Source organism: Trachurus trachurus, assembly GCF_905171665.1.
Source record: "Trachurus trachurus genome assembly, chromosome: 3".
NCBI lineage: Eukaryota > Metazoa > Chordata > Actinopteri > Carangiformes > Carangidae > Trachurus > Trachurus trachurus.
In genome coordinates, this window is record NC_139893.1 from 10,381,090 (window position 1) to 10,393,080 (window position 11,991).

General features: G+C 40.7%; 2 protein-coding genes across 4 annotated transcripts in view; both read left to right on the forward strand.

Annotated features, from left to right (window-relative positions):
- Window positions 1–7,666, forward strand: part of tead1b (TEA domain family member 1b) — a 48,337-nt gene extending 40,671 nt beyond the window's left edge. For all 3 annotated transcript variants that reach the window (XM_083969261.1, XM_083969262.1, XM_083969263.1), the window contains 4 exons: window positions 82–255; window positions 1,736–1,876; window positions 2,013–2,165; window positions 4,199–7,666. In XM_083969261.1, the coding sequence (XP_083825387.1) occupies window positions 82–255; window positions 1,736–1,876; window positions 2,013–2,165; window positions 4,199–4,312 (582 nt within the window). In that variant the 3' untranslated portion in view covers window positions 4,313–7,666. The remainder of the gene's footprint in view (window positions 1–81; window positions 256–1,735; window positions 1,877–2,012; window positions 2,166–4,198) is intronic.
- Window positions 7,667–10,510: 2,844 nt separating this feature from the next.
- Window positions 10,511–11,991, forward strand: rassf10b (Ras association domain family member 10b). The gene has a single exon (XM_083993305.1). It carries the CDS (start codon window positions 10,630–10,632, stop codon window positions 11,965–11,967), a length of 1,338 nt encoding a protein of 445 aa, XP_083849431.1. The 5' UTR covers window positions 10,511–10,629; the 3' UTR covers window positions 11,968–11,991.

Genomic DNA, 11,991 nt, shown 5'->3' on the forward strand with positions numbered 1-11,991 from the left:
ATTCCCTTTTTAAGATCCATATTTTAAAATAATGTATGTTTCTAATACTAAATGTATTTTCTTTTCTTCTTCTTTTTTCAGTACAACAAACACCTATTTGTACATATCGGGCAGACAAATCATTCCTACAGTGACGCCCTGCTGGAGTCGGTGGACATTCGTCAGATTTATGATAAATTTCCAGAGAAGAAAGGAGGACTGAAGGAGCTGTATGGAAAAGGTCCCCAGAATTCATTCTTCCTTATAAAGTTCTGGGTGAGTGTTATTTTCCAGCCACGCTGATTATTAATCAACAAGTATAATACAAAATGTGTTGCAGCTTGATGATGTTTCACAAATATACACACTGGTCTTAGGATGATTGGTAAGGTTTTACACATAGAGAAATGTTTGATGACAGAATCTGGTTTGCTAACAGCCTGTTCAGGTTCGTCTTTAACGACCCGGTGTAATCAAACTACACAGAGAAGACTGCTCTCTTAATGTTTGCAGAATGCACTGTGCTATATTTGGACTTGCATAGCAGGAGAGCTTTTGATCAAAGCACTCACTAATTCAATGTAATATCTCCAAACAATGGAGTGACCCAGTTGCACTCCTAATGGCTGTTTAAACATTGCATGTATTTCCTCCTTGATGCAAAATGCTAACTAGCGGCAGCCAACAAAGTAGGGTCCGTATGCACTTGGACCAAGTCCCCTCAAATTCCTTTTGAAGTGACCGACCAATCTAAATTTCAAATGAAAGACAGAATCTGCACAATAATGAATGTATAACTGCTTTGCTTAATGAAGGAGGAGAATGTTGTAGGAGGATGTCTCCTCTTTTTGTATCCATAATGAACAGGATGTTCAGGGCATAGAAAGGCTGCCCTCCGGGAGCAGACCCGTTCAACCTTATAAATCAGTCTTTTAATGTAACTTCATTTAATCCTCTTTAGAATCTTCTTTCCAATATGGACACATTAACATGCTTATTCAGATGTGGTCGGAGATATTCTAATTTGACACGCCGATCTCCACAGCTCTGTGATCACAAATTCAAATTAATTTCACACATTTTCAGGAACAGGTTTAAAAACAAATTCTGACTCGAAGAGTTCACCAGGGTCTCTGTTCAATACAACTGTATGTGCTTTAATTATGTGTTTCTCCACTAATACACTGTTGCCCATAAAGTTGGAATAAATTAATTTTCAGACACATTCCTCTTTTTATTCCTATTTACACACATCAGTAATCACCTTCGACCAGGTGCAGTGATTACATACTACCAGTTTTGAGAAGATATGTACTTTATCTATCAAGAATAAATCACATCACAATAATTTCATGAGAAGAGGTAAAGAAAATATTTTATTTCAACTTTATGGGCAACAGTCTACTAACAAGATACAGGGCTTTTGCTCTGAGACTTGACAGTAGGACGGGCAGTTACACTTAAATCTGCTATGATTTATACTTGAAAATAAGAATTTTGTTCTTAATTTGCTTGCCTGGGTAAATAAAGGTTAAATAAAAAATGTATATATTTATACATCAAATCATAGTGATGAACCTACAGAAAAGTATCTTGCAGCTGCGACTTCACTGCTGTCTCACTGCTTTCAAAGCTTCGTGTTCTGCAGCAGCCGGTTAAAGTGAGAACTTACTTTTGCCAGGTTTTATATGCGTTGTTTTTTCTGTTAAAGCGGATCCTAAACACAAATGTTCTTTTTTTCTCCTCTGCTCTCCAGGCGGACTTGAACTGTAACATTCAAGATGATACTGGATCTTTCTATGGAGTCACTAGTCAGTATGAGAGCTCGGAGAACATGACCATTACATGTTCAACAAAAGTCTGCTCCTTTGGCAAACAGGTGGTCGAGAAAGTTGAGGTACGGACTCAAATCTTTCCTCCTGTAATTTAGCCCCCAGCCTGTATGAGAAAATGCACTGCATATTTTTATTTTTACGTTTCTGTTGTATATTGCTTTTTACCTTCTTAAAATGTTTCGTTCTCCTCTTCCTCAGACTGAATATGCACGCTTTGAGAATGGACGGTTCGTCTACCGAATAAGCCGGTCTCCCATGTGTGAATACATGATCAACTTCATCCATAAGCTAAAACATCTACCAGAGAAATATATGATGAACAGTGTGCTGGAGAACTTCACTATCTTATTGGTAATCACCTCTCTGACCCGAGTGGGTGAGGTTCCTCTCCAGGATCCTCATTCTTCTTCTTCCTCTTTGTCATCGTCTTCTTTCTCCTCCTCCTCTCGTTGCTGTCAGGGTGTGTTGGTGGCTCCAGCTGGCTTTATAAAAAAAAAAAAACTAGGGGGGGGGGGGGGGGGTTAGTTTGGCTGAGCCTTGAGATGAGTTCCTCTTGCTGGTCTCGCATTCCTCTCATTCCACAAGGGATGAAACGCCATGTGAGGAGCCTCATTATCTGCAGGGGAAAAGGGAGGATAAGAGGGGGCAGGAGAAACCCCTGTTATTAGCCATCACATGGGGTCTTAAAATGTCATTCACCACCACTGATAAAGCTAAAAGTGAATAAAAAGACAGGGAGAGATCCGTATGTGTGGGCGTGTACTCAGGATGGCAGCCAGCGCCCCGCTTCCCAAAAGCAAGTAAAGGATAAAATTTTGAAATTATCGTATATTATCACGTGTCGAGATCATCTAAAGAAAGGAAGGAAACCTGCAGGAAGAATAAAAAGTGACATTTTATTGATTCTTAAGATATACTCAAATCCAACTACAGATGATCTTCGTTAAGTGACTCTTAATATAAAATGAGAGTGACGTTTATATGTGCATGAATAAACAAAAACTACAAAACAATAAATGTCTTCTCCCTCTACTACTCCATAAAAATCTGAATGTCTTTTGGCTTAAACACTGTCCTGACGTTTTATCTAATTCCATCGATTAAATACAGATCTGGTGATATTCACATCAGATGAGGTGGATGTTTATCTTTGCATGAGTCAAAACCTTCATGAATCATGCAGAGAACGAAAACCTAACAAGCTCTGAACATGCATCACATGTGCCCACTCCTACTTATTTGTTGGCATGTTAAATGAATAATAATAATACATTTTATTTGTAAGTGCCTTCACAAATGCTAAAAGACACTTTTGTACACTTTTAAGAATTATAAAATAGATCTGAGTCAGAATACAATAAATACAACTCTTAAACAATACATTAAAGGCTGATTTAGAAAGGTGAGTTTTGAGCTTGGTTTTGCATGTTGGGAGGTGTGTGCCGATACGTTAAGGGTTTGGGGAGTGAGTTCCTGAGGGAGGGGGCAGCGATGGAGAAGGCTCTGTCCACCCGGGTTCGATACTTGATCAGTGCAGGTAGTGAGAGGAGATTTCCTGCAGATGAGCGGAGGGGGTGATGGTGTAGTAGGAGGATACATTCATAATAAATACATTTTGAGAAACTTTTAACCTCTAAAAATCGATCAGTATTGGGGATTAGTGTCTATGAGACAATATATATATAAATGATTCATACACATTTGAGCATTAGAGGCATATTCTAATCTCCCTATTTATGATCTTTCAATTCATCTTTTTGTAAAGCGCTGTGTAAAGTTGTTACACAGTTTGGTTAGATCAATCAATCAATCAATCAATCAATCAATCAATCAATCAATCAATCAATCAATCAATCAATCAATCAATCAATCAATTTATTATTTAAAGTGCAAAATCACCATGGTACATGGTCTCAATACACTTTACAGTAAAAACAAGTACAGTAATAACAAACAAATAATAAAAAACAATAGAAAAACACCAGAGGAAAAAGATAAAACAGTTAAGAGTTCGTTTACAATAATAACAGACAATAAAACAATAGTAAAACTTATGTAAATTATAAAATTAGTTAGTTTAAACCAAAGCAATGGGTAAAAATATTAGTTTTAGTTTAGATATTGGCTTTCATGATGATGCTTTGCCTGCGACATTAATAGGAACACTGTAAATAGCCACAGCTGACTCAGAGGAACCCCACTGATAACAACAACAATGTGTAAAATTGTTCCTCTTTTGTTATTGACAGATGTGACAGATGTGTAACAGGTGCTGGGGCGGGCAGAGGTGTTGTTATGTAAACTGGTGATTAACAGCGTTCACCTCGGTCCACACTGCCTCTCTCATCAGACTCTGACTTTTTCTGTCTCTTCTGTTTTTGCAGGTGGTGACGAATAGAGACACACAGGAGACGCTGCTATGTATGGCGTGCGTGTTTGAGGTTTCAAACAGTGAGCACGGCGCCCAGCATCATATCTACAGACTGGTAAAGGAATGAGAGGCTCTGCGCTTCCCCTCATACTATACCACCCCACAACCCCCCCCTCTCTCTTTTCATAGACTTACCAACCTCAAAACAAGTGGCAGTGCCTCTACAGTACCTGAAAAGTCACACCTACAATGCTTTTTGGTCATGGTATCGGGTGAAGTCGGTTGTTTTAAATTTGTTTTGATATAAGTGTTTGTTCTTTGACTGCAGCTGTGAATTGCGGTACAGTTGTTATATGTTTAAAATACGGGAATTCACGTTTAAAATATGTTGAGTTGGTCTCTGTTGGGTATAAATGTGGCCATTCTTAAAGAGTTTACTAGATTAATTTGGTAAATGGAAATACGTGTGTCGTCTTCTTCTGCTTTGTTACGTAGACTAAGGTTTAAAAAAAAAAAAAAAAAAAAAAACCTGATGCTGGCCTTTTCTACCAGCAGCCTGATGTGGTCTTTGTAATATGTTTGAGTGTGTTTTTGTATGTCTGTAGTTCATAATTTATGAGCATACATACTGTAGATATACGGACATGCACCCACAGTCAATAGATTTTTCCAAAGAAACAATACTAACACAACACTACATGTACAGTAGGAGAAAGCAAGTGGTTGTGAACATTGCAGAATTACTGTTATTTAAAAGAAAAAATCATGTTTCAGACGTATATGAATCCCCATCGAAGCACTCCAAGTCTTAGACACTAAGAGCAGAAATGAATGCACTGTGAAAATACTACAAATGTTTTGCCTGCGTCTGCTCCATTAACGTAGACAAGTCTTACCACCTGCTAAGCATTTCTGTGCTGCGAGCGAGTCTTTCCTCTGTGACAACTGATAAGAGAATTTTTAGGTTTTAGACAGGTGAAAGTACTGCTAAAATTACTCTAACCGGACTCTCATCCTGTCCAAAAGCACTTTGTTCCCCCTTCCTGGACTTGCCTTAGTAAAGCATTTTTTTTATTTTACTTTATTTTTTCTGTGGGTTTAGGACAGGTTAAATAATCATAACACTACAAATCACTTGTAGACAGCAGCTTTTGTTCTGTGTGCTGTGGCTTTGCCCCCCCCTTTGAAAGACTCTCAGTATGTTTCCCCTCCGGGATCACGGTGTAATAACTCCCAGCCAGAGAGTTGCTGCCTTCACGTTCACACTTATGTTTACATGTTTCTGTGGCCTACGCCGATCCCCGAGCCTTAAACATGTTATAGCTGTGTGTGAACTCCAAAAGATGCCACTAAAACTGTGATCTCTACATGGGAATACTCTTCATACGTTTGCATTGTGGAAGAAATTCACAATACAATCTGCCAAAGTGTAAGTGTACAGTGCCTTAGAATATATTCTAATATTACCCTTTGTTTTGTTTTTTAAGTCTAAAATCAGTTCAGCGGACGAGACAAAAATGTCTCTGTGGTTCATCACTTGGTACATCTCCACATCCGAGAAATTGTTTCTCATAATTGGTACAGTCCTAAAAATACAGTTTTTGTTGTTGGTTTTTCAGAGGCAGCGTACTTATGTTAAATTACATTTTGCAAATTTAAGGTCAAAAACTATCATAATACAGGTTATATTTTTCTCTCTAAGTATTAATATGTTCCTAAAATATCAGCCTTTGTCTGAGAGTGTACTACAAACACAGACCGACTGCCTTTCCTGTCGTAAGAAAGACCAAAAATACAGAGATACAGTCAATCTTTTGTCATGTCCTGCACGGTAGCAAGGAAGTGCCTTTGGTTTTAAAAATGTTCCAGCTTCGAAAAAAGATCAACCACAAACTAAAATTTAAATGTTGCTAGACCAAAAATGAGACATAAGTGAAACCAATCACCACATTGCCTTTTTTCAAAGGATAATAACGACAGCAGGGGGAAAAAGCTGGCTACTGGTAAAATAAATAAATGGTATAATCATTTTTATTACATTGTAAATTGATTTCACAAATGATGTATTTGAAGAAAAACCTATTTCTTTGCTTGAGGTCAAAGACTGAGAAAAAAAAAACCCTGCTGATAACGTACAGCCGCTGACTCCAAAAACACTGCAGCTGTCTGCTTAGTGCACACTTGCAGGTTCAAGTGTTTTGTTTTGTTTTTGTTTTTCTTTAAAAGGAGTTTTTTTTTTTGTGGAAATGTTACAGTTTCCTCTATCTCGCGACCACATTTGAAAACCGCAGAAAACATCAGGCTCTCTCAATGTTACCTTTTGACGATGCAGACACAGCTGTGATGTCGACGAGGCAGGGACCAACACGAGCTTTTAGCCTTTATTATCTCTCACACTGAAAAGTAAACGGTAGAAAACACATCTAGAGTCCAATTTGAAGCTGTTTAAACTAAATCTGAAATAGTTCAAGATGCTGTTTTGGAAACTAATTTTTCACAACTGCCAGTGCGGGCGAGGCCGCAGAGGTTAATCTACTTTTCACTGTAAGGATCATAGATACTCAGACATTTACTGTTTCTTAAAAAAAAGAAGAAGTTACAATCATCTTGAAAGTATTTTTAATCAAAGAAGCTCTAAATAATTGCAGACAATGTCTCGGTGGATGCAGATAAAGTTCAATCATTCAGTATTTTTGCCACAGTCCTGTGGACACTGTGGAGTTTTAATAGGCTTTTTTCTTATGTTTACCCTGTGTATCTGTTCACATTTATTGATTACTTAGTGAGATGTTCCTGTTTTCTTATTGTATTGTATACAGTTGTACTTGGTTTTGTGATGACATTGTCTGTATATTGCAAGGCCAATAAGATGGTAATGATGTTACTGCTGCACTGCTGGTACATTTTAACATGTCGTTTCAACACTCAAAAAAAAAAAAAAATCAGCAGGGGTGATGCCTTCACTGGCACGAATGTCTGGTGGACCATTTAATGAGAAAATGGACACATACATATATTAAAAGAAATCAGCTAAATCAAGGAATCATGCTACAAACATATCAGCAGTTTAGCTCTTGTTATTTGTAATTCTGTCTAAGAGTAGGTACTGGTACCTTTTTTTTGTTTGTTTATTTTATGACCATTTTCAGATGGTGGCTTTAAAATGATTCTTCACATAGCTCACATATAGTTGTCATACACACATTTGGGTTTTGTGTGCAGACTTTCTCCCCTTTTTTTGTAAAAAGGTGCTTTGTACAAAATTATCTTAGCTTTTTCTTGGTACAGATGTGTGATATCTTTCCATATCCATGACGGTAAAGTGTTGGAGCAAAAGGAGAGAAAAAGAAGCTCTGCTATGTTTCTGTGTGTTCTGCATTATGGTCGTGTCTTTGCTCCGTAACATTATGATGCCTTCTTGATAATAGTAGTTATTTTGTAGCTTTCTAGATACTTTGTATGTATGCAATATTGAAGTTAAATAAATCTGAAAAATATTGCCTCCTTCCTGTTGTCACTGGAGTGAAACATTTGACATGATTACATAAAATAAAAACAGCAGTAATTTCAGACACAGCTCTTGGCTGCAGAGCCCTCAGGTCAACAGTAGATGGAGCCTGTCACTCGCTTTATATTTAACTGTCCGCATCCAAGCGTCAGTGTATAGATGTGGACCAAGCGACAGAAACCACCACTAAAGGGAGGCATTGACAAATTAAAAGCAAATACATCCTACAGCTAAATATGGCGTGGAGCGTAAAGCCACCAGAAGAGGCGCATCACGACGCTCGTGGCCCCTCCCCTCTGTGCGTGATGCTCGTAAAATAAATGGTCATCACAGTGCTGCTGACCCTTCCCCAGGTCGCTGCAGTAGTAGTAGTATGGAGTTGTGGTTGGTTGTGCACATATCCTACCATAGTGTAGATGTAACTAGCTGGTTCACTGACAGGACGCGGTGTGCGCTCCGGTCAGCAGCACAACCAACAGAACTGGTCGGAAGAAGAGTGGAGGAGGACAGCGACAAACACGGGAGGAGTTTTCTAAACTTCTACCGGGACATGATGTCTGTCACCATGAAGCGGGGAGCTCCTGCTGTGTGTTTAGAGTCGCTGCCACCGACAAGGAGGAAGCATCTTTCTTTCACAGCGGTTCGCGTTGACGCCGCTGATACTGATAACAGGAAGTAACGAGGAGGCTGAGGAAGGAAAGGAAGGAGCTCCGTTTTCTCCTTGACCAGTAGCTAGTAGTCTCGGGTCTCACTCTGTTTACCTTCCGTATGCTACCTACCTACCTGGCGGCTGGCTGCCTCGTTTCAATTGGCCGCGCGGGAGTTCGTCACGTTGTGCGGAAAACCGTCGTGTCGCGGCTCAATCTACTGGAAGTGATGAATCCAGAGCGAAGCGGTGCCGCTGCTGCGTTCAAGCCGCGCCCGCAGCTACTGACTGAGCTACTACTACTACTGTAACAATACACTGTGTCTGAGTTATTGCATCTTTCACACACATATCATAAATCAGTGTAACTTGCTCTGTTACTTTCTATTGTTGTATCTGTAACACTTAATGCGCCTTTAGTTACAATAATGTGGCAATATCATGACTCATAATATCGTTCAATGTAGTTACACAGGTAATCTGTAGGCTAACTGATAAATGCTAACATATTTAAAAATGTGATTTTTTTATTCTTTTATTTTTTACATTATAGGAAGTAATTTATGGTTTTCATGTTATTCATTCCATTTTTTCTAATCAGAAAGTTGCTCCTGATGAAGTGGAAACTCTTAGTCTTGTAGCCACATATAACAATTGAGAGAAAACTATTTGCTGCTACAAATGAGGTATTATATTAAGAACTGAAGTTGTTCAGCTCTAAATAATGATAATTGTGATCATGCACTGGAAAAAAACAAATGACACATAAACATTGGCCTGATTTCCTGCTGTGTTCAAACACTATAACTCCCCCCAAAAACTCCCTAAATTAAAACACCTGTTCCAGTTTAGAGAGGAGTAGTGATTGTGGACCAAATTATTAGAGTTGCAGCTCAGAACTGGAAGATTTAGTCCCGTCGACCATTTGCAGCCTAAAGATTTGTTATCTCTTCTGAACAGATTATATTTTCAGCCATGTTTGTCTTAATGTGGGATTTCAGTTTCAGTGCACAATCCCAAAAGTCATTAGGCTTTGTAGTGCATTGTGCCACCATGTGGACATTTACAGCACACTGCACTTTTGCTGATGTGTGAGGGTGCAGTAGCATTTTTTCATGTGAACAAAAAACTCTTAAAGTGCTCCCAAATTAGAATGATTTTGACAATGTTCATCAGTCTGGCTAGTAGATATTTGTCATAGTGAATGGCCATGATTATAATTGAAATTACAAATTTGCAGGGCTGTGCAGGAAAAAAACTGCCATATTTAACCAAAAGTGTCTTTGTCTGACAACTCTACAAACTTTCATTCATACTCAGCTGTTCTCCTTTACTTCTCTGCTCATGTTGTGCAATGTTTTTCCTCATAATAAACCTTTAAACCCACTGCAAGTCTGAAAACTTCATCTGCACTATCAAAAATTTTCAGCTCTCTATTTCTCTTCATACCAACAGCATCAAACTGAGTCTGAATATTCATCACAGAAGCAGTTCATCAGATAGAGAGGTCACCGCTGTGCTGTTTCACATTTTTAATTCACCCAGTTTGATTCTGCAAAATATTCAGAGTTCAGTTGTTGGCTGCTGATCAACTGCACATGAAATGACAAATCAAGGATCAAGTACAATACTGAGAGAAAGAGGACAACAAACAGCTGTGACCAGCTCCACATTCATCAGAAGAAAAATCTCAAGTATATAAAATCCAATGTGTCCTGGTTCATCACCTGTGCTCAGTAGCCCACACTGGAAGAATCAGAGAAAATAAAATCGATTAGGCTAAGTTTTGTAAAGATATTCTCCCCCTGAGACAGAAAACTAAAGCTACATGTTTGGTTTCTCTGGATGTTAATGTATTTCTGTTCTTGCAGTCGATAGATCAATAAGTAGGCAGCTTTGAAAACAATATTAAGTAGCAGTAATGTTAGAGTAGAATGAATCAGGAATATTCATGACGCATTTACATCATAAACCTACAACTGTTGAGCGTTTTAATCCTGTGCGTCTGCAGCTGAAATCATCGCAGCCTGTGGCTCAGCAGCTCAACACAGAGCCGTATATCTCAGTAGTAGCAGTCATGTGACCTCAGCAGAGTTTCCTTGACTTGGCATCAGCAAAGTGCACGAGAGGACACATGGAGCTCCAGACCTCTCACATGAGTCTGGGACGCAGCGCGCATGCACAGTGAGGAAATGAGCTCGGACACCGCTGCGCTTTTCAACACACATCCGTTTTAAGGATGGCTTTTTTTCTCAGTTTATTTTGGAGAGATACAGTTTAACACGAAGTCATGATGGAGTCGGAGGAGAGTAAGATATCCGTGTGGGTCTGCCGAGAGGAGAAGCTCGTCCACGGGTTGTCAAAGCGCACGACCTGCGCCGATGTGGTCCAAGTGCTGCTGGAGGACCAGAACTCGCAGCACGGTCTCTCTGCAGCGCAGTCCTACTGCATCGTGGAGAAATGGAGAGGTTTCGAGAGGATACTGCCGAACAAAACCAGGATTTTACGGCTGTGGGCTGCGTGGGGAGACGAGAAGAGGAACGTGAAGTTTGTGTTGGTGAAGAGCGAAGCGTCTCTGGCGAACCACGGCGCCCGGAGCGCAGAGGCGCGCGTGGTGCTCAGCAAACAGAGCCCCTGTGTCGCCAAGGGCACCGCGCGGGCCGTCATGGGGGGCATCTCACCTGAGAAACAGCGACGGATCGTGAGGAAAGCTTTCAGAAAACTGGAGAAGATCAATAAAAAGAGGGCGCGTGCAGCCAACAGAGACGCGTCCTCTGCGGAGAAGATGGAAACTTTGGTTCATCTTGTAGTTTCTCAAGATCACACGATCCGCCAGCAGATCCAGAGGATTACAGAGCTGGACGCGGAGATCGACGGCTGCGAGGCAAAGGTGCATTTTGACAGAATCAAAAGACACGGGATTAATTATGTTCAGGACACGTATTTGGTGGACGCTGCTGCAGCCTCGGGTCCAGAGGAGGAGAAACTGTGTTCACCCGAGACACTCGCCAAGTTTGAGGAGTTTGTCCGGCGGTGTGAAGAGGTGGTTCGACTGCAGGAGGATCTGTGGGAGCAGGATGCTCTCATCGAGATCCTCACGGTGCAGATCCAGGAGGAGCTGAACCACCGCTGGATGCGGCGGAGGAGAGAGGAGCTGCAGAGCAAAGACTCAAACCCCGGCGAGGACGCACCGTGCGTCCCCGGCACCGAGGCAGACACAACGTCAGAAAACGAGCTGTTTTTGGAGGAGGAGAGGATCAAAACGCAGCTAGATGCGAGTTTATACATCGGTCTGCGCCTAAACACGGATTTAGAAGCTATTAGGAGCGATTTAGAGCTGAGCCAGGAGATTTGCAGGGCGAGGGAGAAGGAGATGAGGGATTTGTTGGAGAAAGTGAACAGTTTGGACATAGAGGAAGAGACAGCCAGCGAGGAGACATGTAGCCACGGGACGGATGACAAGACGGGGATGATGAGCAGTTTGGAGGGGAAAAGTGAGTGGGTGGAGCAGGCCAGAGGTCTGTCCAAGGCGCACAGCGTCAACAACGACGACGACTCAGACACTGGTTTAAGTTCTCTGCACAGCCAGGACTCGGACAGCCACACTGTGTGGGAGTCCCTGGTTTAGACTCAAACCTGGAAACCTTCATAG

Coding starts and splice junctions, on each gene's coding strand:
- rassf10b (XM_083993305.1), top strand. CDS start 10,630: ATGATGGAGTCGGAGGAGAGTAAGATATCCGTGTGGGTCTGCCGAGAG.